The 27,486-nt window shown below is 32.9% G+C and overlaps 2 protein-coding genes and 1 pseudogene across 2 annotated transcripts; 2 read left to right on the top strand and 1 right to left on the bottom strand.

Moving 5' to 3' along the window:
• Window positions 1-1,707: 1,707 nt before the first annotated feature.
• On the bottom strand, window positions 1,708-10,036 carry LOC118033334 (disease resistance protein RUN1-like; annotated as a pseudogene).
• A 5,100-nt stretch (window positions 10,037-15,136) lies between these two features.
• On the top strand, window positions 15,137-18,434 carry LOC118033329 (exocyst complex component SEC15A). The gene is made up of 2 exons (XM_035038266.2): window positions 15,137-15,381; window positions 15,850-18,434. The coding sequence occupies exon 2, from the start codon at window positions 15,865-15,867 to the stop codon at window positions 18,232-18,234; it is 2,370 nt and encodes a 789-aa protein (XP_034894157.1). The 5' UTR covers window positions 15,137-15,381; window positions 15,850-15,864; the 3' UTR covers window positions 18,235-18,434.
• A 6,053-nt stretch (window positions 18,435-24,487) lies between these two features.
• Window positions 24,488-26,926, top strand: LOC118033330 (protein NRT1/ PTR FAMILY 3.1). Its single transcript, XM_035038267.2, has 4 exons — window positions 24,488-24,707; window positions 24,789-25,006; window positions 25,378-25,937; window positions 26,027-26,926. The coding sequence occupies exons 1-4, from the start codon at window positions 24,590-24,592 to the stop codon at window positions 26,880-26,882; spliced, it is 1,752 nt and encodes a 583-aa protein (XP_034894158.1). The 5' UTR covers window positions 24,488-24,589; the 3' UTR covers window positions 26,883-26,926.
• The last annotated feature ends 560 nt before the right edge of the window (window positions 26,927-27,486 follow it).

Genomic DNA, 27,486 nt, shown 5'->3' with positions numbered 1-27,486 from the left:
TTTTTTGATAGTGACAATACTACCCCAAAAGCTAAGCAACTGAATTTTTTTTGGAAGTACAAAATAGTCATTATACTATTCTTGCACGCAATGTCCAATGTACTACATTTAGATGCATAGTAAATTTACCACCTCAAGTTTGTTTGTTTGTTTTTTAATTTTAATATGCTATGAATAATGGAAAAAGATGACTAGTAAAATGACTACATTACCTTTAAAATCATAATCATATTGATAGGGGGATAAATTGGTCTTTTTGCATTTCTGATGCATAGTAAAATGACTATATTACCTTTAAAGTAAAAAAATTTAAAACTTATGCCTAGGGTATTTTTGTATTTTTAATTTTTATACATAGTAAAATAACTAAGCTACTTCTAAAAAGTAAAATCTCATTCACGGGTAGTCAAGGGCATTTTAGTATTTTCATTATGGTTATATATAATCATGTTGATATAGGAGCGCCTTAGTAATTTTAGAAGTATAATATTATTTTTTAAAAAGATAATGTTGTGTGCAATGCAAGTGACAACTCGTGGGCTGCTCCTGCTCCCTTCGAGCATTGTGTGGAGGGGGTAGACAAATGGTGGCTTCTAGGTGACATTCAAATCGTTTTGGTGGCCTTTTTATTGTGCTTGTGGCTTACTGACCTTCAATTTGGTGTCGACAAGCATTCCCTCTCTCTCTCTCCTTGATTTTTGCAACTTACCTTGCTAAATTTCAAAGCAACCATTCATTTTGTTTTTCCTTCATATTTGGTTAATGATCTTTTGATTACTATTTATTTTATTTGAAATGATTTATAAATTTTTTTTAATTTCACCCTCTTTTATTTTTTTTTATTTGTCATATGTGGTCTCCTTTCTTTTAATTGCTATTCATTTTGTTTGAGATAATTTTTGTAATTGAATTTATTTTATGACTTCATCCTTTAATTTTTTTTCCTATCAAATTTAACTCTCATTCTTTTGATTGTTATTTTGTTTTTGCCTAGGCTAATTTTTAAATTGATTTTTTTCAAGTTTCATTTCTCTACACTAAATTGGTTGGAAATTGAATTTTTTTGATTGAGTTAGGGTCTAGAATTTCACGGGTTGTGATTTTGAAAAATTAACCCAGGTTTAGAAAGTTCACCCAAGTTTCCTTGTTTTTTTCTCCTTTTTTTAAACTCAAGTTTTTTTACTTTTATCATTCAACATTTATTTAATTAAAGATTGGACTTTGTTATTTTTTTTATTTGTTTCTTATAGGATTTTGAAAATAACCCGGGTTATGTCAGGACTTTTTTTTTGTTTTTTTTTTTGTTAAACTTAGTTTTTTTTTTCAAGATATTTTGTTCTTTTGATTTAATTTAATTAATTATTTAAATATAAACATGAAATACTTATTTTATGATATTTTTTTATTTAATTAAATATAAATAAAAACAATACGGGTAAAGGGATTTCAATAGTGACCTATTGGCCATAAAAAATGATTTTTGAATAACCTTGGCTCTTCGTCTCCCACTACCTGGACAATCCCAAGTCGCTGCCTATCCTCCTCTTCCTCAACCTGGTAATCCTCTTAGCAATTCGGTAGACCAAGTCAAGAATCGAGCTGACCACCGAGTCAAAAGCTTAGTGAAGAACCAAATCGGCGTGCTTAATTGCAAAAAAAAGATGCAAACCAAAGACAGTCTCACTACTAGACCTAATTGAAGAAAAGAGAAATTAAAATCTCTAAAACTCTTATTGCTTAAAAAAGCTTGAAGATATATAATAATACCAAATCTCTAATTGTTCAATTCCACCGTATCATTACTCTCTTCCCTCCCCCATTTATTTCTTTTCAAAAAAACACGCATATACGTTTAATAAATCATAATTACAACGGGTAAAGCAAAAATAATGTCTAAAAAGTTGAGAAGCTATTCCTGCTTTTGCTACATATCCATCACCGAGAGTTCGATTGTCCCAGGAGGAGCTCCTACTGTTTGCTGTGATAGCCTTACTGTCTGATGAGCTGCTGCAACTGCTGCTATGGGCTTCATTGTATGATTGGATAATATTATAATCATTCCTTGATCCTTCCTGTTCATGCAGTATTCGTACACCAATCCTCTTTATTTGAACACGTGGATCATCCATCAACACTGAAACACTGAATTCATCACCATCATCAAACCCAAGATCATCGACCGCGCTTTTACAGTGGCTTATCCATAGCCATCCTTTTTCAACCCATAAATCTAGGAGAAAACCAAAGCAGTCAAAAACCATGCTTCTTCCCTTGGTTTTGTTTTTTATTACAAGACTAAAAGGATCAGTTACGATATTTAATTCTGACGTGGAAGAAAACCATGTGAATATATTGAAGCCACATATCCGGTGCGCAGCAGGAGTGGATACTTTGAATGACAAGTGCTCTCCAAACTCATTCTGGATCAGCCACTCCTCTCCTTCCTCATAAAACCTTAACATCTCATTTCCTTCATTGTAAATGAGAACGTGGAATATGTTGTTCCGAAGCTGTATCTGTTCCATCAAAACAAAATTTATAGAAAGAAAAAAGGCAAAAACTTTCTAGATATTCAAGTAGAAAAATGTAGAGTTGAAATACAATAAAACGGGTGAGGGAGGACCTTAAAAAGCCTTGGCTGCATTTCAACGCTGACCATTTCCATTATTCTGAAATGTGTGTGTCAGCCTTCTGGATCAATTCCAGTTTAATCAAATCTTGGAATTGAACTAATTGATCACAATCACGTGCTCTGGTAAAAGGGATTTGTTTTACAAGTGCTTGCAGTGAATAACAATAGGACACATCTAAAACAACCAAGTTGGATGGAAGCTCTGGGAGGATCTGAAGCATATTGCATCTTTCTAAAACCAGGAATCTGAGTGTACTGAGGTCCTTAATGTTTTCTGGAAGAAAACGAAGTGGAGTATCACTTAAATTTAGTGACACCAAGGATGGTGGCAATGGAAAGGAGGTAAATCTCGATTTTTTTCCTTGCTGAAAACATAGAGGGAACGAATAGCTTCAACAGAAGAGATGCAATGTATGATGTACTTGCAACAATTCCATCACTTTGAAGCAACCTACGCCCCTGATGATGATCTAACCCCATATTCAAGCCATCAAGATTTGAGCAACCATCTAAATGAAGCAATTGAAGTGAACTCAAACGGCTTATTTCTTCTGGTAGCTCTAAAAGACTCTTACAGTTCTTCAGATTTAAGATCACCAGACAATGTAAATCTCCAATAGATTCATGAATCTGAACTAAATGGACACACCCTTCAAGTATTAGCTTTTCAAGGACTGGGAGACCCGAGAAATTTGGGGTTGTAATGAGATCACGCGAGTAACGGAGATCAAGAATTTTTAATTTTGGAAGAGACTGCAAAAACACTTGAATTTAGTTATTATCAATTGAAAATAGGAGAGAAAGATGTAGGGAGAGAGAGAGGTGATATACATACCAGTTTGCCTTTCCAAGCATCAACTAGACTGCTTTTGGATAGATCAAGAACCACAAGCTTCTCTAAGCAAAAGTGCCTTGGCATGGATCTCAAAGAGAATCCATGCCAACATAACCATATCAAGTTCTTGGGGAAGTGTTCATAACTTCCATAGAATTTCATGTAATTTAGTTGGAGGAATTTTACATTTTGTATCTTTCTGAAAACATCCGTGCTGGGATGGGAAATAAACTTGTTTGGCCAACTTGTACTTGTTCCCTACAGAAAAATTCGGAAATCCATTCTGAAGAGAGGAATGTAGGTAGAGGACAGTGTTGAAACAAGTCATGCTTGTGGCGAACCATTGAATCAGTACAAATAACTTCTGTGCAATTATCTTTCTTTAATGCATTCATATCTAGGATAAGGCCACGCAATTTCTCAGCATCCTGCTTCAAAAATAGTAAAAGTAGAATAAAAATGAAAGTAAAAGAATGACCAACATGTTAAGATGCCTAAATATCATGTAGACATACCAACAAAACAAGGTACTTACAATTGTTTCTTTCAATATTGTAAAAGCTTCTGTGTGATGCCATATTCTTTGACATTTGGGTGATTCTTGGCGGGCAATTTGCCGTCCCATGTCTCTTATGAGTTGATGGCATATACAACCTTTTCTTTTGGTCTATTTCCAGAAGACATCTATCGATGAGATTGTCAACCCTATACGTTGCACCTACACCAAGCCCGTCTAGTATCGTAGATACATAATCCTCATCCATGCCATTGAAGAAACATGCAATATCAAGGAATAAGTCCTTCTGATAATCATCATCGAGAGAGTCATAACTTATTCTAAGAACCTTTTGAACTTCACAGTTAGGAATCACTTCCATTTCTTGTAATATGCTTTCCCATACTTGTCTTCTTTTTCTAGATAATGAAGAACCAATAACACGATGGGCTAATGGAAGTCCATTACAATGATTTACTATTCTCCAAGAAAGATCAGTAAAATCCTCAACAGGGTGAGCTTGTCCAAAGGTGTGCCAACTGAAAAGCTCAAGTGATTTTTCGTTATCTAGAGGTTTAACTTTGAACTCGACAAACTCATCATCAGCCACAATCCAACTCTTATTTCTAGTTGTTACAATGATTTTACTTCCTTGACAAAACCAGTTTTGCATGTCAACTATTGCATTGAATTGCTCCCTTTTGTCTACATCATCGAGAGTAATAAAAGTTTTTCTGCAATATAATGCATCTTTAATTTTTATAATCCCTTCATCAACATCATGTATCTCATCAACAATCTTGTTTAGGATATCAGAAAGAAGTTGCCTCTGTAAGCAAACTACACCATTGGATTCTTTTGACCTTTCTCTAACATTTGATAGAAAGCTCGTGCCTTCAAATTTATGAAAGTTTTGGTTATAAACACTCTTTGCTATGGCTGTCTTCCCAACCCCACCAATTCCACAGAGTATAGCAATGGCAGCACCATCAGAGCCATTTTGCAACCATGAGTTGATACAATTTATTAGAAGATCTCTTCCAATGAAATGAAGGGGGACCTGAAATATTTTTCGATCCAATTTCATTGAGACCTTCTCCACAATAGATTGGACAAATTGTGCCTCATATCTACAACAGAAAGAAAAATACAGTATATGATAATTAGTAGTCTCTCTTTAAAGTATAAAAATAAACAACATTTGGCTAAAAAATAATTATCTTGGACAAAAGAAATTAAACCAGGCTGCGTGTCAATGATTGATTGCTAATTTTATAGTTTCGTTATCACCACCTATTAAAACCAAATCATGAATGGAAAAAGAAGAAGAAAAGGAGGAGTAATGTATATATAAAACATTACCTTTTCAAGTATTTAAGAAGGAAACGAGAGAAAAGTATTTTTATTTTATTTTTCTTCTATGTTCTCTTGAGTTGGGGGAGGGGTATAGTTTCTCTAAATTGAGAGTGGTATTATCAGGCATCCTCTAAATGCTTAACTCCAAAAAGTAAACAAATTAAGAGTTCACAACCAGCATTCTATTGTTATGCTATGTGTAGTTTCATCAGAAGATACAACTTACCCATCTCCTAAAACCATTCCTCCTACATCTGCAACTTTCTTCAAAGCAATCCTCCACCCATTCACCCGGTCCATCTGCTCCTTGAAATGCTTTTGATGTTCCACAAATGCTGCAGCAAAGCTCCCTGTCTGCTTTCTGACTTGGGATGGATCCACATCATAGAATACTGGAAAAACTATGCAGCTACCAGTCCTCACTCGCTCCATGATCATTACAAGTTCATCAAGGCACCATCTTGATGAAGCATAGTTTTTGGAGAACACGATTATCGCTATTTTTGATTGTTGTATTGCCTGTTGGAGCTCCAAATCAATATTTTCTCCTCCCCGGATTTCATCTTCTCTAAATGTGCGAATCCTTGCTTGAACCAGAGCTGTATAGAGGTGATCGGTAAAGTTCTTGCGGGTGTCTTCACCTCTAAAACTCATGAATACTTGATATTTACAACGAGAAAACCGTGAGGACGAGGATTCTTGATATTTCCCAGAAGCCATTTCGAATCCAGCAAAGCAAAAAAATTTCAAAGATCTGAAACAAATGAGAAAAAAGAAGTTATTTCCCAGCAATCAACTCCCCCCACGCCCTTTCCGATAAACATCTGTACATGTTTTATCAGTATTTGATACCATGCATTTACAAGCACATTTTACATAAGGACGCCTATGTCGCTATACATGCCTAAATTATTTATAAAAGCACATCTTGTAATGTTAGGCCCACGAAAGTGAATTTGTTAGTTTATAACTTGTGATCAATCCCTACGCTGAATCCGAATCAATTCAAAACATTTTTTTTTGGAGTGGCATGATGAGATCAAATGATCAATAAACAGTCCCTAACTGTGGTTTAATTCATGTGATTCTCAAGAAAGAAAACAAGACAGTTGGAACTAAAGTAAACATCATTTACATCAGAGTCACATTCCATAATACAATATATACAACGTACAAAAGATACGAAAGAGAGACAAAGAGAGTTGTTGACAGGAGTAAAATTATCAATCAGAAAATTACATATTAGAAAACCTAGAAATCGTGAATAAATTTACTAAAGTCCTTTTTTAGAATTTCCATCCTTAAAAGGACTATCATTCTACATTTATAAACATATGTTCTATACAATAAAATATAAGACTTTTGATCCATCATGGTTTAATAAACAAACCATTCGCCCAGGCTTGGTCCACATGAGCTAAATTCCAACAGGTCATCTTTTGCTAGAACAAAAGCCCAAGGGGTGGGTGCACTTATTGTGGAGGAAATAAGCACACCAAAAATATTTGTTTTCAGCTGTATGAGTATCTAGAGTGGTGGTATGAACTCAAAGGAAAAAAGAAAAAGAAAAACAGGATGGCTAAGCAACATGTGTCATTAATATATACCCAAACACGCTTGTGCCACTAGACGGTCAGCCTCCTTTTACCACCCGAGACCTAGGTACAATTTGTTCCATAAATTTAGTATCTAATGATGACCATATAAATGATTGGATTATTGATTCACAGGCAATAAACCACATAATCTATGATCCTAATGATTTCAAAACCAAGTCAGTTCCTTAATGACAAGCTATATCTAATGCTAATGGTGATATCTATCTGGTAATAGGGGGAGGAACAATGGAATTATCAACCATGTTCACTCTCCACGATATTCTTTTTGTCCTTTCACTCTCCACTAAATTGTTACCAGTGAGTCAAGTAACAAAAGATTTAAATCGTTGCGTGCTAATATACTCCTTATTTTGTTTGTTTTAGGATGTTCTCATGAATATGATATTTGGTCATGGTATTAAGAGAGAAGTGTTATATTACATGGATGATTTGGACCTTGGTAAAGTTCATTTTGCTTAATTATCACAGCAGCAAGGATGAGACATTTGATTATGGCATTATCGGTTAAGACATCCATTATTCAATTGTTTACAATATTTACTCCTTACTTTATTTACAAATGAACTGCCGTCTAGTTTCAAATGCAAGGACTGTATAATAGGTAAAAATTATCAAACAACTTACCCTATCAATTATAATAAATGCAATGCACCTTTTAAGATTATTCACTCTAATTTATAGGGTCCTGTATTTGTTACTACTATTGTTGGTTTTAAAGGGTCACTTGGTTTTATGGGTTAAGACATAAGATAGATGTCCTACTAGTTTTTCAGAAGTTTTTCACCCTTGTACAAACTCAATTTTCTATGAGCATTAAAACTCTTTGGTTTGATCATGGAGGCAAAAGTATATCGGTGCTATGATCCTATCTCACGCAAACTCTGTGTTACTATGGATGTAACCTTTCTTGAGACTGAATAGTTTTTCGACAAACCATCCCCTTCTATTCTTTAGAGGGAGAATATAAATGAACAGCAAATATGAGATTGGGTTCATACTAACCATACTAAAGGTCACACTCAAACAAAACTAGATATTACTAAGCAGACCAACCACACCAACTTACATACTTTGACCACATTAAATAACCCCCTCTCTAATATACAATACAACCAGGATCAAAGTCACAAGGACATTCTTGACACTATAAATGAGGTAACATCTCATAACTATCTTATTTTATCTAATCGTATAAAGTGCAATTTACCTCACAGGAATAATTAGGGGATACCCCCGAGTTGGTACTCACTAGAAACAAAATAAAGGAAGTTCAAATATTTCATTGCAATTTTTATCTCAACCTCTAATATATCTGATGCAATAAAAGTCTTTATGGGAAAAGTATCTTCAGAATAGGTCCTACAAAACATTGAAGAAGCCATGGTAGATGAACACTATAAGATGGCTATTTATGATGAAACGAAGGCTCTCCAAGATAACAATACTTGAGAGCTAACTACATTGTCAACTGGGAAAAAGATAGTTGAATGTAAATGGGTGTTACTGTGAGGTATAAAGTCAATGGGACAATAGAGCAATACAAGGTGAGATTAATGGCTAAAGGATACACGTATACATATGTGGACTATCACGAAATTTTCTCATTAGTAGGCAAATTGAACACAATTCGAATACTCCTATCACCAACAGTAAATTTGGATTGGCCTTTACATCAATTTGATGTAAATATTACATTTCTTTATTGAGATTTATAGGAGAATGTCTACATGGATGTCCCCCTAGTTTTACCAGAAGAAAAGCAGAAAATGTGGTGTGCAGGCTTAAAAAATCACTTTATAGACTGAAACAGTCCCCTAGGGAATGGTTTAGAAGTTTTAGTATAGCAATGCAAAAACATGAATTTAGCCGAAACAACTCAAACCATACACTATTTCTAAAACAAAATGAAGGGAAAACTATGGCTTTGATTATCTATGTTTATGACATGATAGTCACAGGTAATGTAAAGAAGGAATTTTAGAATTACAAAAGTATCTAGCAAGTGAATTTGAAATAAAGGATCTTGATGGGTTGAAGTATTTTTTAGGCATTGAAGTCTATAGATTAAGACAAGACACATTCCTATCACAAAAAAAGTATGTATTGGATCTATTAGTTGAGACATGTATGTTGGATGACAAACCCGTGGATACACTAATCGTACAAAATCATCGTTTAGGTGAACATCCTAATCAGGTTCTTATAAATAAAAAATGATATAAAAAATTAGTGGAAAAACTCATTTACCTATCACATACATGTTCTGATATCGTATATGCAATCAGTCTAGTCAGTCAATTCATACACAACCCAAGTGAAGTACACATGGAGGCAACATTGAAAGTGCTTAGATACTTAAAGTCTTTTTCGAGAAGAGGAATCTCTTCTTAAAGAATGATCACTTTAATATCATTGGTTATACAGATACAGACTAGGCTGGAAATCTCACTGACAAAAAATTTACTTCATGACACTTTACTTTTATTGGGGGAAACTTGGTAACCTAAAAAAAATTAGAAGCAAAATGTAGTTGCTCTATCTAGTGTTGAATGACTAAAGAATTATGTGAAATACAATGGATAAAGGGGTTACTTGAGGAGCTGAGATATCCTATAGATATTGAAATTAAAATGTATTGTGACAACAAAGCTACAATTGTCATAGCCAACAACCCAATTTAACATGACTATATTAAATACATGGAAGTACATAAACATTTCATCAAGTAAAAACTTATTAAATCTGAAAATCAGCTAACACATATACTTATTAAAGTATTCAAGTAAAATATTTCATTATTTTCTCAGACATATAAGATATCTTTGTACCAACTTAAAAAAAAAAAAGAAAAAAAAAAGAGGTGTTGATAGGAGCTAATTTAAAAATAAAAAAATATAGAGATAAAAAAAACTAGAAATCAAAAGTAAATTTAGAAAATACTATTGCATATTTTTAAAAAATTTCCATTCTCAATAGACTTTCATTTATTTTTCTTGACAAGAGTACCTGCAAGAACAAAAGGAGCACGAAATGAAAGAGAGAAGAAAGAGTACCCGCAAGTTTCCTCATCCCTTTTGTCTAATTTGTGGCTGATGTTCTGTACCAGTTAATCAATACTCAGCTCCAAGCTTTTAAGTCAACCCTATAGTACATTTCCACGTGCCTTCTTTGTTTTTTGCGACTTGTTAATTAAATGACATCCACATAATTTATAATTACTTTGTATGTTTGTGTGGTAGTAATTATTTTTAAAAGTATTTTTTAATTTTAAAATATATTAAAATAATATATAATTTTTTATTTATAAAAGCTTAATTTTTTTACAAAAATAAATCGTGCAATTCTGACATGGCCCAAGAAAGTGAATTTGTTAGTTTATAACTTTTGGGATCAATCTCTATGCTGAACCAATTCGTAACCCTTTTTTTGGAGTAGCATGATGAGATGAGATGAGATGAGATGATCAATAAGTAGTCACTAACTGTAGTTTAATTCATGTGATCCTCAACAAAGAAAACAAGACAAAAAGTTGGAACTAAAGTAAACATCATTTACAGCACAGTTACATTCCATTCCAGTCCATAATATAATATGATCCACAAGCCACAAGTTCAGAAAGAGAGACATAGAGAGTACCTGCAAATTTCACTTTCCGTTTTCTCTAAGTTTTGAATGATGCTCTGTGTCAGCTAATCAATATTCTTCTCTAAGCTTTTGTGTTAACCTTTCAAGTCTATGGCACGTTTCCGCGTGAGGACTTTCTTGCTTCAAGGATAAAGATCGATTGTTTCGAGGATTTGGTGAAGAGCTCTTCCACAAAGGCTGCTTTCTTTTTGTTAAACTAATTGAGATAAAAAACAATAAGGAGGCTAGAATTCTGAATAATCTGTATATTATAAATGCATAGATTTAACCTAAATACAAATAAAATATATATAGGTTGAACTGAAAGTACTATTCTACCCTTAACAAATAAGACTACGTAAATATTATTTATCACTTTTCAGGTAATTTTTCATGTTTCTTTGCTCTTTGGTGTTGGTTTCTTCGGTGTTTGTATATGCATACACTTGAAGAGTGTGGAATCTGGTTATTCAAAGACAAACTGTATTGACCACTTGAATTCTTGACGTGCTTACTTGTTCAAAATATTAAAAATGGGAAAACAAAATTAAACTTGTATTCATTTCATATGCATGTTTGGAAATTCAAGAATTTTTCAGAAATGAAGTTTTGTTGCCAATTCGGTGTGATTATTCAAAAGAAAATTGAGCTGGAATAGGCAATCCTAAGCATACAACCAAGGTTATCTGCCCTGTTATAACTTCAATGGATTCTGGTGCTATATATACAGATCACGGAACTATAAAGGGATAAAAGCCTGCTCCTAGTCTCACTGTTCTTTGCGATCACATGTGCATTGGCAGCTACAATTAGTGAGTTTGACTGTGATTACTAGATGGTTATATTCTTCATTATTGTTTAATCCTGAGATGTTCAAAATTTATGTTTCTTATATATGAATTTTCCATAAGTTGCAAATGATATCATAGCCCCTCATAGGGGGAGATGATATTTACAACGAGAAAACTGTGAAGATGAGGATTCTTGATATTTCCCAGTGGCCAATTCGATTCCAGCAAAGCAAAAACTTTTCAAAGATCCGAAAAAATGAGAAAAAAAAGTTGCAGGATTAACGTTGTTCTTTATAATATTTTTCAAGTTATTTCCCAGCAAATCAACTCCCCCAGGCCCTTTCAGAGAAACATTTGTACATATTTTATCGGCACCTGTTACCACGCATTTACAAGAAGAGAAGGAGCAGGAAATGAAAGAGAGAAGAGAGAGTACCAGCAAGTTTCACTTTCCCTTATCTCTTGAGTTGTGGCTGCTGATGTTCTGTATCAGTTAATCAATATTCTGCTCTAAGCTTTTAAGTCAACCCTGCAAATCTATGGTTCGTCTGCGCGTGCGAACTTTCTTGGTCTTAACTGCAACTTAATTACCAAAAGCGACATGAGACACACACATTATCCCTCTCATCGACTCTCACCCTTCTTACTTCACCAACAGTTTCGTGGTATTTCCTTCCTCTCGCAGCCAAAACCAGAAATTTACACGAGGAATTTCTATGGTACATTTACAGTAGGAGGAATTTTGTTAGATGAGGTCTCGTGTTCGACAGCCTTGAACTTCGTTGAGAAATTTGGTTCCACTATTTTAGAAGATGGTGTTGGTGAAGTTAGAAAAACTTCCAAATCTCCCTTTCAAACAATGAATGAATGGATTCAATTCTTGATTAAAAAGACGTAGCAGAAACACTAGAGTGCGGGTGCCAAACTTTATGTCTTTGGCGTCCGTTGTGAGCTGAAGTGTTCTAAGCTGAGATCAAATCACATTCTTTTCCAAACTTCATGCTTGAAAGAATAGATTAGTTACTTGTATGTTGTGCCTACAAGGATATTCTTGGTAATGAAAGCAACCCAATGAGCAAAGCTGTTATGTCCAAGTGTCTGTGTGTTCTAGCTTCTAACATCAGCAACAATCTGTAATAAATCAAGATCCTTCTACATAACAAGTATTTGACCACCTGAAATTTATGACAATAAGAAGAAAAGAAAATGGATCTCTACTTTGTTTCATTAAGTGCAAAAAAAGAATAATCTGGTGTAGCATGGACTATTTGTCTTAAATTTTTGACAGTAACAAATTTAAGATCAGAAAAGAGAAATATGGTTCTTAGGGCAACAAACAAGCTTAATCATGTATGCTCACGTTCACTGGATTATAACTAGTTAGTACCGTGAGAAACCTTTTTAAATTCAATCTTCAAATTGGATTGGATTTTGAATTAAATTGAGCGAGAGTAGAGGCATGAACGGGAGACTGAAAATATTAGACACAGGTCAATTCAATCCCATAAATCAAGCATTAAGCCAGCAAGCAAGCAAGGCCAGTCCACATAATCATTAGATGCTGAATCTCTCTTCTCTGACCAACATCAAGAAAAAACCCTCATTCCATAGCTTCTATGAAAACTTGCATCGAACATTGGATCTTCCAACACAAGAAACTAGTTCAAGCAACCCCAGTTTACTAAAATTTTATGAATTGTTTCATTAATAAAATGCTACACAAGCAAAATTTACAAACTACAGATTTGAGGAAAACATGAGACAGTCAAGAACTCTAAAACTGAATTGATTTTTCTGTACAGAAGAACCAGTAGTTGTTTAAAACTATCTGCCACCCTATTGCATGAACCAAGCAGTCTTGACAGAATCGAGTTAGTAAAACAAGGCAAAAGCTACCAAATAATATCCATCTCCTTGTATTTGTGAAATAGAATGTTACAGTATTGCCTTTTATTTAATATCCTTCATCAATCTGTTCTTGACGGCCGTTGTCTTTATGACACCGATCCTCCTTTTACATGTGCGTGTCAGCATTGCAACAACACTCTCTCTGCATAATACTTTTGATGTTATTGATTTTTCCGAATTCTGCATAATATAACAGTCGTCTGCCCAGGATTAACAATACAATAGTCACTTCGATTCTGAATAGATATGCATATACGAAATGTGTTGAGATTGATTCTACACACACCCCTGTTCAGTGCTGTAATGAGTTTGATTCTGCAAATATTTATCGTGTAAATATATAACCAATACTGGGCTATGGTCCAAAAGTTGAAAAATAAATAGATAAAGAAAAATGTAAATTGCAGTGCTGAATAGGAAAAAAAGAAAAGAAAAAAAGTTGCTTTTATCTGTGCATATATCTGTGAATTTCTTATTGTTCCTGTTCTGTTAACTGCTGTACAACTTGCATTTGGCTGTTAATTCTAAGAGTGTTAATTGTTCAACTTACATACATTTTTATGGATAAGTTCAGAAAAAAATCTATATACAAAAAAAATTGGTTTAACTCTGATCCAATGAAAATCCGATTCAAATCTTGGACATGAATATTCATATTATTAGATAATAATATAAATTATATTTTGAAATTGCATCTAAAAAGTTAAACTTTTGGGTTGAGATAGTTATTTAATATATTTAAGTAAGTTTTAATGTCTAAAATCTTTATACATTGATGTAAGGAAAAAACAATACATTGAGTGCACTGAATAACTTTCTTGTAAAGAAAGAAATATGAAGAAAGCAGCAACTGACAGCATATTGTTTTAATCTTGCATGAGAAACATGAAGATGCAGCCAAGAGTTTGAGTAGCTAAGCAAATATGATTATTGCCTTGAAAGGGAATGCTGGTGACCGATTAGGTACTTTGATTGTTTTTTGAAGAACAGTGATGGCACCGAAAACCAACACAGGTGGTGGTTAGATTGTACGGTTGTATTTTTTTATTAAAAAAATAGATTTTAAAAAATATATATTGGTTAAAATAGAAGTGAAATGAATAAAACATAAATTTTTAATGAATAAAACATAAGTTATTTTAAATTTTATAAAATCAAATTTTAAAAATATAATTATATACAAGATCCAATAAAAAAAAATACAAATTATTTAATTAATCATACAATTTTTTCTCTAGATAAAAAGAAAAACATCACCTTAAACCCTTGTATACAAATATTTAAATAGAAAATTAATTTAAAAATTAAAATAGAATATTGCATGGTTTGCTTAATAAATATCGAAAAGAATAAAAATCATTTGATTATCAGACCAGGGACATGATAAAACAATATTAAAAAAAATATAATTATTTTGATTTTAATTTTAAATATTTTAATTTTTTATCCTTTAAAAAATATTTAAAATTAAAATATTTTAGATAGTTCATAACTATCAATAATTATTTCATAACTCGCTCTTAAAAAAAAAAAAAAAAAAGAAGCAAACATAGAGAAAATCATGATAAAAATATTTACACTCAAACTCAATAATTATTTTTATTTGTCTCTCATAATTATCTCTTCTCTAGTTTCTATCCTTTTTTTAATGAAGTAAATATTTTAAGTACTCTAAAAAATTCTTTTTTAAATTTAAAGAATTAGGATCATTTACGTTCCCATAATTACGTCCTTGAAAAAACTCTAATCAACATTATACGGCCACGTCACCAATTCAATAATTAAGCCAATAAAAAAGAAGGTGCATGAGAGTAGTAATGCACACCAAAACAAATTATCACACCCCCATTTCGTGGAAGAATCAAAACAAACCAAGGAGTGGAAATATCAATTCCCTATAGAACAAAGGACAGACGGCGAAAGAAAGGAGACAAGACATAATTTTCTAACACGAATTGTAACTAACAATAAAAGTACTTTAATTGATCACAAATTACATTGAAAACAACAGTTTCAGCTCAAGGAGTGGAGAATCCAAGGAAAACCCATTTCATTTCTTGTATAACATTGCTGAAAGAGAGCAATTTTGACCCGAAAGGAAGGCCTCTCTGTAACTCCTTGTAAGTATCAAGTTTTGAAATTTTTTTGATTTTTTTATCTGGGTTTTCGTTTTTGCTATCTGGGTCTTTTTTATTTGTTTGTTTTGATCACATTTTTGTATCTGGTTGATTAGTTGTGAATTTAGCTAAATTTGAAATGTGGGTTTGTTTTTTTATCTTCGTTGTGTTTATGAATTGAAGAAATCTGTGTTTAGTGGATTTATTTGGTTATAGTTTATTATATTTGATTAATCATAGATTGGTTTTACAATTCTTTAGATGTTTTGCATGGTTTGCTGTCTTTGAATATTTATTTCTGTTTGAATCTTTATACAAGAATGTTTATTGAAGGAAGCATTTGGATAATTAGCATAAATTTTGTTAGATATGATTTATTGTAGTTTTTTTTTTCTTGTTTGTCTAAGATGGTTGATAAGGACCTTTGTGGGTGTCTTTTTTGTGTTTGTGTTTTTGTTTTGATTGTTTCAGGGTTTAATAAAAGCAATGGATGCGAAACCTAAGAGGAGAACTTATGTAGAGAATGGGGATGGAGGAGAGGACTTAGTGCTTGCGACTTTGATTGGAAATGGGGAGGATTTGGGTCCGATTGTCAGGCATGCATTTGAAATGGGGCGGCCTGAATCGCTGTTTCATCAGCTCAAGTCTGTTGTGAGGAAGAAGGAAGTTGAAATTGAGGAGCTGTGCAAAAGCCATTACGAGGAATTCATTCTTGCGGTTGATGAACTTCGTGGTGTATTGGTTGATGCTGAAGAGTTGAAAAGTGAGCTTGCAAGTGAGAATTTTAGATTGCAAGAAGTTGGGAGTGGTCTTTTGATCAAACTCGAGGAACTCCTTGAATCTTATTCGATTAAGAAGAATGTGGCTGAAGCTATTAAAATGTCAAAGGTATGCATTCAAGTTCTGGAACTCTGTGTCAAGTGTAACAACCACATGTTGGAAAGCCAGTTTTACCCAGCATTGAAAACAGTGGATCTGATTGAGAGGACTTACTTGCACAACATCCCTATGAAGGCACTTAAAATGGCCATAGAGAAGACAATTCCAGTAATAAAATTGCATATCGAGAAGAAAGTTACTAGTCAGTTTAATGAATGGCTAGTTCAAATAAGGAGTTCTGCTAAAGATATTGGACAAACAGCAATAGGTCATACTTCATCAGCCCGTCAAAGAGATGAGGAAATGCTGGAACGTCAGAGAAAAGCTGAGGAACAGAACATTCGAGGGTTAGGAGATTTTGTATATACTCTGGACGTTGCGGAAACTGATGAAGATTCTATTGTGAAGTTTGATCTTACTCCTGTTTTTCGGGTTTATCATATTCATGCTTGCCTTGGAATCCAAGAGCAGTTCCGTCAATACTACTATAAGAATAGGTTATTGCAACTCAATTCAGATTTGCAAATCTCTACTACTCAACCATTTGTTGAATATTATCAAACATATTTGGCTCAAATCGCTGGTTACTTCATAGTGGAGGATCGGGTTGTAAGAACTGCTAGGGATCTTTTGTCAGCAAATCAGGTTGAGACAATGTGGGAAACGACTGTAGCTAAAATGACATCTGTTCTGGATGAACAGTTTTCCCATATGGATTCTGCAACTCATCTTCTGCTGGTGAAGGATTATGTCACTCTTCTCGGAGCAACTCTTAGACAATATGGGTATGAAGTTGGCCAAATTCTTGAGGTTCTTGATAGTAGTCGAGATAAGTATCATGAGCTTCTTTTGGGAGAATGTCGGGAGCAAATTGTTAATGCTCTTGGAAATGACACCTATGAGCAGATGGTAATGAAAAAGGATACTGATTATGAGAATAATGTCCTCTCATTTCATCTTCAGACCTCCGATATAATGCCTGCTTTCCCATATATTGCACCATTCTCCTCCATGGTACCTGATACTTGCCGCATCATTAGATCTTTCATCAAAGGTTCTGTTGATTACTTGTCATATGGGGTGCATACTAATATTTATGATGTTGTGAGAAAATATTTGGACAAGCTCTTGATTGATGTGTTAAATGAAGTTATACTTAGCACAATCCACGGTGGTGCAATTGGTGTGTCTCAAGCCATGCAGATTGCCGCCAACATATCTGTTCTTGAGAGAGCTTGTGATTTTTTTCTTCGACATGCAGCCCAACTATGTGGAATCCCTATCCGATCAGTTGAGAGGCCTCAAGCTAGTATGACTGCCAAGGTGGTCCTAAAAACTTCAAGGGATGAAGCTTATATTGCTCTGCTGGATCTGGTGAACAAGAAATTAGATGGATTGATGGCACTTACTGAAAATATCAATTGGACCTCAGAGGAAACGCCACAAAATGGGAATGACTATATTAATGAGGTGGTTAATTACCTGGACACCATTTTGTCAACAGCACAACAAATTCTGCCCTTGGATGCCCTACACAAAGTTGGGAGTGGTGCCCTTGAGCACATTTCCAATTCCATTGTTGGGGCATTTCTTAGTGATAGTGTAAAGAGGTTCAATGCTAATGCAGTCCTATCTCTCAACAATGATTTGAAGTTGTTAGAGGATTTTGCTGACGACAGATTTCATAGCACTGGGCTGAGTGAAATACACAAGGAAGGTAGCTTTAGAGGCTGCTTGATAGAAGCACGACAGTTGATTAACCTTTTGTCAAGCAGCCAGCCAGAGAACTTCATGAATCCTGTGATAAGGCAGAAAAACTATGATGCTTTGGATTATAAGAAGGTGGGCAGCATCTGTGAGAAATTCAAGGATTCCCCTGATGGAATCTTTGGTAGCCTTTCAACCAGAAATACAAAGCAAAGTGCACGGAAGAAATCAATGGACGTGCTGAAGAAAAGATTGAAGGACTTCAATTGAGAAGGCTTCAGGATCTGTCTGCATTAGAAGTAGCTTCTCTATGTTAATTTTCTAGCCTATCTCCTTCGAATTACACGTTCTCTTCTTTCTTCTTCTTTTTTCCCTTTTTTTTTTTTTTTTTCTTTCTCATTGTTGTGTTTTAGAATGAAATGGATTCTTTAATTTTGTACTGATTAAATTCTTATAATAAAGCTTCTATATTTTACCTTTGACCTTGTGAGCGAGGATGTCTATACTTGTTAACACAATGTTGCATCCATGTCTTATTTATATTATTTCCTTGTTGAAACAAAAATGAAACAAAATAGAGTCAATTGTTTTGAGAAGCACCAGAGCGTTCTGCATTTGCAATTCCACATTCTGAATTCTTCAGGTTTGCCTTCTTACCCTGCGATGTGTTGCATTTGCTTGGCTCTTCATCAATTAATCAGAGATCTCTACGTAAGTATTTCCAGATTATATCTACGGTACGAGCTTCTTGTGTGTCATTCTAACCCTTCATTACATTTGTTTTTACTCCTATCGCTGTATTTTGTTGCAGAATTGCTGGATTTGCTTTTTCTTAGGTAGAAAGCTTAAGAAACAATGCATGAGTGGTTTGCATGCTAAAGGGAGTTTGCAAAAAATCTTCTGAAGAACATGTGTTCTGTTGGTGCCGCAGCTGCCCATACTTCAACATGGATCTTCTCAGGGCCTTTACGATACTGAAAGATCTTCTGCTCACCACTTTTTCTCTGTTTCTCATTGAAGGTACGCTCGTTTTATTCGAGCGCAGACAGTGCCTGATCCATAGTTATCAGAGGAATCCCCCAGAGTTTGCAATCCAGATAGCTCTGTAATAATAACAGGCAACATCATTTTTATGTCCTAAAACATTGTTTATGAACTACGAAAACTATGAAAAACTGACACAAAAATCTTGATTCATAAAAATTCTGATCTTAGTTAAAATTAATTCAATATTCTTCCTATGATCTTTTATTAAAAAGTTTTGTATCTTTCTCGAAAACAAAAAAGAAAAGGAGAAAAAGAAAGAGATCTTCATATATTTATTTATTTTGCAACAAAAGTAAATAATTAAAAAAAAAAAATGGAGTTTCAGGACAACAACAATCATAAATGTGACACAACCCTTCCCTCAGCTTTTCATTTGTATTGAAATGACAAATATTGAAAAAAAGCCATAAATGTGACTGCTTATCAACCTAATAGCTCACAAATTACGAGACAACATTAAATTCTCAAGTGTATGATGAGATAATCTGAGGAAGTGAGATGCCATCCCTAGGCAATAATACCTCAAAATCCGTACAAATATAAATACAGACATTGATAGTATAAATATCCTATAATTGAAATCAATATATGGGATCCACCTCACCTATAACTAGCCCCTTGTAGTCTCCACTACAGTAGCCTGCCCACAATTCCATTTTCTTGGTTGGATTCCTGACATAATCAATATATGGGACCAGAAATGAGGTTTTAGGGCAACAACATATCTCATGAAGCTGAGAAGCAGGAGGCGGTGAAGATCGAGGAAGATGATAAGAGTAAAAAAAAATTAGAGATGAGAATAAACATAATCAAATATCAGTAAAATTCTGATAAATCATAATCTAAAATTTTTCTTATATCTTATTTTGATAATTTATGTATTTAATAATATATATAATTCAAAGCTATTGAAAAATAATCTAAAAAAAATAAAACATTGAATCTAGTATACTAATGTTATAAAATTAAATTAGCTTTCTTTACCCAAAATAATATTATATTATAATATTTATGAATTATTTTTTAATAGATTTTATTGTTAAAAACTTCTCTTATATAATACAAATATATAAAGTATATGATGTGAATAAAAAAATTTTATTTAGAGCTCCATCAACTTTAATATAATAATATTATAATTATAATTTTTTTTTTTAGAATGTTTTTATTTTAAAGAGTTCATTGTAATTATTACATGTGAGGCATGTATTAAAAATTTACTAAGCAGACTAAAAAAGAATGTTTTCACTTTGAAGTTCAAGTTTGAATGTTGATAGAAAACGGGCAGGGATTTAAGAAAGGGGAAGGTGGAGAATCTCTCCCTGCATAACATTGACTAACTTGAGGTTAATTTAAGATTTGATTTGGGCTAAATTTTAAAAAAATAAAAAAAAAAAGGTGGATTCAGAATGATTTGATCAAAATTAAAATTTATTTTTAAAAAAAATAAAATCAACATTGTTTTTATATCAATTTAACTGACCCGGTTATGCACGAAATTCTTTTATGAACTATGGTCTATGAAGGAGGAAAGCCTTAGAAGTCCTGTCACTCCTTGTATTGGACCGAAAACAACTTGAAGGAGTGCATTAATTTTTTTTATTTGAGAGAAGTCTAATCTGATCTTCACCTAATAATTTGAACTCTTTGGTTAAGTTTTGAAAAACAATCATAAGAATTGCCTAAGAGGATGATGAATAATAGGACAAGATTTTTCTTTCTTTTTAAGATTGTCTTGGCATACAGATTGGTTAAGATGTTTTTCTTTAATCTTTTTTTATGCTTCTAAAAATATCGGTATTTATATAGACTTTTTAAAGATAAATATCTTAAATATTTATAAAGATATTTATGGAGATGTGTACCCTGTATAAAACATCATATAGGCCTGATTGAATTTGGTCTAATAATTAATATTATTGTGTAGTTTTTTCATGTATCATCAAACATTATACAATATGGTTCTAAAGATGTTTAGAATAATAATAAAAAAAATTTGTGTTTGATTTTTATAAATATGTAATTACTTAATTATAACAAGAGCTAAAAATATGTGGGGGAAATCACTATAAATCAAGAGAGCTTTTTACTATTAATTGTAATAATAGTTTTACTTTTAATTTCTCATCTTTTCACAAGTGGATAAACATTTCCTTAACTTTCTTTCATAAGAGTATTCAAGTTTTTTAAATTTTCAAGAACAATCAAATAATACTTTTAGCTTCATAAAAAATTAAAAAAAATAAAAAGCTTTTGTCTTTGGTAGTATTTTGGTATTTTTTTTACTGAAATACATGTCTACTGCAGTTATCCATGTTGTTACATGTCATCAGATTTGCTGTCTTTTGGAGAGGTTTTCTTTTAATGGATGCTAACGTAGTAAATTTTTTTTTGATAAAATAACAATAAATAAAAAATATTTTAAAAAATAACATAATTGAGAGAATTACAAATAATATTTGCAATTCACAAGTCACATATATTATTTATGACTCTCTCAAATTATAAAATTATTGATACAATACTTAATAAAAAAAAAAGATGAGAGAGTAAAGAGAAAAGAAAGCATATCGAAATTTTAATTACGACAATATAGAAGTTGATGAATGAAAAAGCATACTACTGTTGTTTCAGGGAAATGGATGTCTCTGTCAATTTAAGAACCAAGTGGCCATGCTTGTGACCTCCACTGTGACTGTGGATCAAGACTTCTGCGTGATTTTGTAGATGATTTTTTTAATAAATTAAAGATTAATAAACAAAAATTAAGTGAATTTTAGGGGGATGTGTGTAGTCAATATCTCAAAATAAAAAAGAAATATAGAAAAAATAAAAATATATTTGGTTTAAAAAACAAATGAAAATACAAAATAAATATATTTTTAGAACAATTATAATCGAAATTCCTATATTTTTTAAAAAAACATAGGGGCTTGGAGCGATTGCTGGACCTAGATACTTGAGTTTGACATAGTTACCAGACTTACATATCATAAATCTGGCAAATAGTTGAATGAAGTTTTAAAAATTAACCCATTTAATTAGGTTTAATAACATTATTAAAATATTTTATATACTCTTAATATTTCTTTTATATTTTATAAAATTTAATATTGATCTTTTATGGAACGCATGTGAATAAACTAGTTTATTGTACAAATTCTGTATCCTAATTAATAAACTAGTTTATTGTACAAATTCTGTATCCTAATTAATAAATATAGTTTTAATAATTTAATATGTCGCTCCTGAGGTGCATGTTTTTTACCCTCAGCTACTGCAGTTATCCATTATCCAAGTGGCTACATGTCATCAGATTTGTTGTCTTTTGGATATATTTTTTTTATGGATGCTAATGTAGGAAAAAATAATGATAAAATAACAATAAAAAAAAATATTTAGAAAAATAGTATAAATTTGAAAATCATAAATAATATTCATTCACCAATCATATATATTATTTATGACTCTTTTAAATTATAAAATTATTGGACACAATATTTAATAAAAAAAAGGAGAGAGTTAAAAGAAAAGAAAACGCATTGCTATTTTAATTACAACATCACATCACTAGTACCGTTATAAAAATATCAACAAAACATATTTAATTATTTCAAAAAAAAAAATCACCGAAATGATAATGGGCCACAAAAAATCCCAAAAACAAATGAGCCCTACAAAGTGGCGCAGCTGACGATGTAAAAGTTGATAAATTGAAAAGGGAAAGGCTGAGCCAAGCATGTATAGAAGTTGATGTCTCTGTCAATTCAAGAACCAAGTGGCCATGGTTGTGACCTCCATTGTGGCTGTGGATCAAGACTTCCATGGCAGCTACTCATCAAGAATTGGAAAAAGAAAGCACGATAAGGTCCTAACATCCAGAAGGATTCCATTTTTTCCCCTAGGCGATAATGCCATTTTTTTTTTTGGCTCATCGGACTGTTCAACGGAGTCTCATCGATGTCTTTATCAGTCTATTTTGGCATTAATGCATTTTATATATCTTGCTGGAGATGTTAAAGAAATGAAAACAGTTGGGACGTGGATAATATATTTCCTTGTTCTTCCTGTTTTAAAGGAGAAAAAAATTCATTCTAAAATTATTATAAAAATATATTTATTTTATATATTTATCTTTGATCTTCTAATAAAGCATGTTTTTATCACTTTTATATATATATATTTTAAATTTCAGGACACTAACCAAACATAAACTAAAATTTGAATAAGAAATATAACCTCAAGTGTAGAATCAGAGTTTCAAAATATGTAGGTTATTAGATTTGTTTTATTAGTTTTTTCAAGCATTTCTTTCATGTTTACGTGAAAAACAAGATGATAAAGAAAACGTAATCACTTAAAAAATATATATAAAATACTAACAAGAAACTATCACAAATTTACAAAAAAATATTTATTTATTTCAATCCAATTATGATATACAACGTGTAATATCAATTTGGGAAAATCTAATAAAATTAGAAGGAAGATCATACCTAATGAATTCCGAGTTTATCATATGGGTTTGTGGGCTAAGTTGGTATCGTTATATTTGTTAATTTCACAAGGATCCATTTATTCTTAGTAAGGTAGTTGGTGGATCATGTTTGATATCTATAAAAAATTTCAATATTAGTTCATTTGGAGTATAAGAAAATCTAATATTAAAGAGTGAAATTGAAAAAACTAATAAAATAATAAAAAAAAACCCAATTAAATTAGGTTACCACATCACTTGGTGACTATTAGTAGAAGATTGAGATAATCTCATTGAAAGAAAAATAAGAAAAAAAAGATCAAAGATGAGTTCCTAATAAATCAAATGAAAATATAATAGCTCCATAAAAAACAAAATGAAAATAAAATAGTTGAAAGTTAATCTTTAGCAAAAAAAATAAATAATATTGTAGGTCAAAAATCAAGAAAAAAAAATATAATTAAAAAAAGATAAAAAAAACTTGATTCAAGTTCACCCGAGTTAAGATGCAAATTTTTTTATCCAAATATGATACTAGAGTAACTAGGTTTAAAAATAAATGGAATAAAATTATAAAACTCAATTATCAAATAATTTAATGTTGGAGAAAAAAATAATTTTTAAATCAATATTTCTTTAAATCACTATTCTCAATATATAGTATAAAGAACAATTTTTTAAAATCACTATTTCAATAAATAATGATTTGGTCTTGTAGCTACAGTAACTTATCATTTCTTCATTAGCTTTTTGTTTAATTTTTATGTCACGCAAACCTTCCCTATGCTTTTTATATGTATTGAAAAATAAAAATATTAAAAAATAATAAAAAAGCCATAAATGCGACTGCTTATCAACCTAGTAATACACGAGTTTTAAGATAAGATATGGAAATAAATTCTCAAGTGGAGGATTAGATAATATGAGGAATCCCTAAGAAATAATGAATACAGACAAAAATAGTAAAAAAAACTATACAATATATAAGCCTCGCCTCGCCTCACCCATAAGTAGTCTCCACTACAGTAGAGTCTCCACTACAGTAGCCTGCCCACACATCCATTTTCTTGGTTGGATTCTTGACAGGGAATTGGACCAGAAATGGAGTTTCAGGACAACAACAAATCTCATGAAGCTGAGAAGCCGGAGGAGGTGAAGATCAAGGAATATGATAAGAGGAAAAATCTTGGAGGCATGAAGACAATTCCCTTCATCCTTGGTGAGTTTGTTTTGGACTGCAGATGTTTACATTACCTTAAGTGCTGAACTGTCTGTTCATTAACCTTCATGTTTTTGGCAGTAACTGAAGTTTGTGACAGATTTTCCACCATTGGTTTTCACGCCAACATGATAACATACCTTACTCAGCAGCTGAACTTGCCTCTTGTAAAGGCCTCTAATATTGTCTCCAACTTCAACGGAACCGCCAGCTTAACACCCTTGATCGGTGCTTTGATCGCCGACTCATTTGCTGGCCGATTCTGGACCATCATCGTTGGTTCCATCATCTATGAACTGGTTCATCCCTCTCACTCTCTCGGCATATTTATTTTCTATGATGTTGCAGTACAGATTTCGTATCTCAAGGTCCAGATGATATTAGGGTTCTAATGCATCTGTAATTAACATGCATATCCTGTGGCTTTCAATACAATCTTCAGAATAGAATCTTCCTCGAATGTGTCGATATATAGATGTGGTTTTGTTCTCGACATCGTCATCTCTCGGGTTTGAATTTAAGGAGTCTTCAAGAAAGAAAATTAGCTTGAATGCACTAGTTCAAATACGGACTCGAGAGAGGCTTTTATATGACACAAAGTCCAAACCAGTTAGTCCTGGGAGCTGAAAATTAATTCGACACTGCGATTGATTCACATCTGTTCTCGCAGGGATTGATTAGCATCACCACAACAGCACTACTGAAATCACTGCATCCTCCACCATGTCCATCGCTAGTGGACTGCAAAGAGGCTTCAAGTTTCCAACTAAGCACCCTCTACTTGTCTCTATTCCTCTTAGCTATTGGCTTGGGTGGCACCAGGCCTTGTGTCATGGCCTATGCTGCAGACCAATTGGACATGAGCAAATCATGTGTCGAGTCCCGAAGCTGGAACTTTTTCAATTGTTACTACTTTATCTTGGGATTAGCAAGATTAGCTGCAGTGACTATTGTGGTCTACATACAAGATAATGTGAGCTGGGGCTGGGGTCTTGGAATACCAACTATTGCCATGGCTGTAGCTTTCATGGTCTTTCTATCTGGTTCTCCACTTTATAAGAAAGTGAAACCAGGAGGAAGCCCATTGGTCAGAGTAATTCAAGTGATTGTTGCTGCTATAAGGAAGAGAAAAGCTGTGGCGCCAGAAGATCCAAGCCTCCTGTACCAAAACCAAGAGCTTGATGCTGCTATATCTGTCCACGGAAGGCTTTTACACACCACTCAGTTCAAGTAAGCTATGTTTTAAAACAAAAATTCACGACGTAGGATAACAAAGTAAGCTGCAGAAGAATTTATAAACTGGCCTTTTCACTTTGCAGGTGGCTTGATAAAGCAGCAGTAGAGAAGTATGGTGAGGCAACAGATTCCAGTGCACCAAATCTGTGGAAGCTAGCTACCGTGCATCGAGTAGAGGAGCTAAAATCCTTTCTCAGATTGCTTCCAGTTTGGGCAGCTGGGATTTTACTTGTCACTGCAAATTCACACAGTAGCAGCTTCAATACACAACAGGCTCGCACCATGGATCGTCGGCTGTCGAATTCCTTCCAAATTCCTCCTGCTAGTATGTCCTTCTTTGGCATCATGACCGTGATCATAGGGCTTGTTCTTTACGAACGCCTCTTCGTGCCCCTTGTGCGTAGATTCACAAGAAATTCTGCAGGCATCACATACCTACAAAGAATGGGCATAGGGCTACTCTTCAACATTCTCTTTTCCGTTGTTGCTGCATTGGTTGAGAAAAAGAGAAGAACAGTTGCAGAAAATCATAACTTAGTGGATAACCCTAAAGCCACCGTTCCTATAAGTGTATTCTGGCTGGTTCCTCAGCTTTCCCTCCATGGAATGTCAGAAGTCTTCATGGCTGTTGGACAGTTAGAATTTCTATATGATCAATCACCAGAAAGCATGAGAAGTATTGCCTTGGGATTGTTTTGGATAGCAAGTTCTGTTGGAGATTACTTGGGCACATTGATGGTGTCACTGATTCATGAGCACACAGGACACAAGAACAATTGGTTACCTGACAGGAACCTGAACAAAGGAAAGCTGGACTATTATTATTGGCTTGTAACTGGTATCCAAGCTGTAAATTTTGTGTATTTTGTGGTTTGTGCTTGGTGTTACACTTGCAAGCCCTTGGAAGAGGTCATGGAAGAAGATTCAGTTTCAGTTTAAGAAAAAAATGAGAATGAAAATAAAATAATCATCTTCTTTTCAAATTTCTTGGTACTCTTTTGTGGTTTAATTTTCTTAAAATGTTACAGCATTTGGGCTCAATAGGGGTGTTTTATATGGGCCTAATGGATATATTTTTAGCAATACTATGTTGGGCTTTTTATCAAACTTTCATAAAAACCTAAGGGTTCATTTAGAGTTACCATTCAAATTTGAAAACCCATTTAGACATCCGAAACCTCCCTTAATGGTTTAAATTATGGTGTATCCTGGCTTCTTTGTTTGCTGAAAAGTAGTGTTTTTTTAGAAAATAAATTCTGGAAAAAGTAAATTACAGTAAAGTATTTTTGATATTTGGTAGTGTAATGAAAAATGAGTTGGAAAACACTTTCCAGTGTTTGGTTATGTCATGAAAAATAGGCTGGAAAATAACTTATTAATATTTTATTTTTCTCAAGTTTATTAAAATAATGAGGAACAAATCTTACAAATTAAAAAGTTGAATAAGAATGAAATTGAAAAAAAATATATAATTTCATAAATTATCTCAAATAAAATAAATAATAATCAAAATAATAGAGATCAAATATAAAAAATTAAAAAA

Source organism: Populus alba, chromosome 16, assembly GCF_005239225.2.
Source record: "Populus alba chromosome 16, ASM523922v2, whole genome shotgun sequence".
In the NCBI taxonomy this organism is placed as follows: domain Eukaryota; kingdom Viridiplantae; phylum Streptophyta; class Magnoliopsida; order Malpighiales; family Salicaceae; genus Populus; species Populus alba.
The sequence above is the reverse complement of the archived record's forward strand: the minus strand, read 5'-3'. Positions and strand labels throughout refer to the sequence as shown.

What these genes read in the sequence shown, in the direction of transcription:
- LOC118033329 (XM_035038266.2), top strand. Translation starts at nt 15,865, where the DNA reads ATGGATGCGAAACCTAAGAGGAGAACTTATGTAGAGAATGGGGATGGA.
- LOC118033330 (XM_035038267.2), top strand. Translation starts at nt 24,590, where the DNA reads ATGGAGTTTCAGGACAACAACAAATCTCATGAAGCTGAGAAGCCGGAG. An exon ending in GACAATTCCCTTCATCCTTG is followed by an intron (nt 24,708 to 24,788) that starts GTGAGTTTGTTT and finishes TGTTTTTGGCAG; the next exon opens with TAACTGAAGTTTGTGACAGA. An exon ending in GTTCCATCATCTATGAACTG is followed by an intron (nt 25,007 to 25,377) that starts GTTCATCCCTCT and finishes CTGTTCTCGCAG; the next exon opens with GGATTGATTAGCATCACCAC.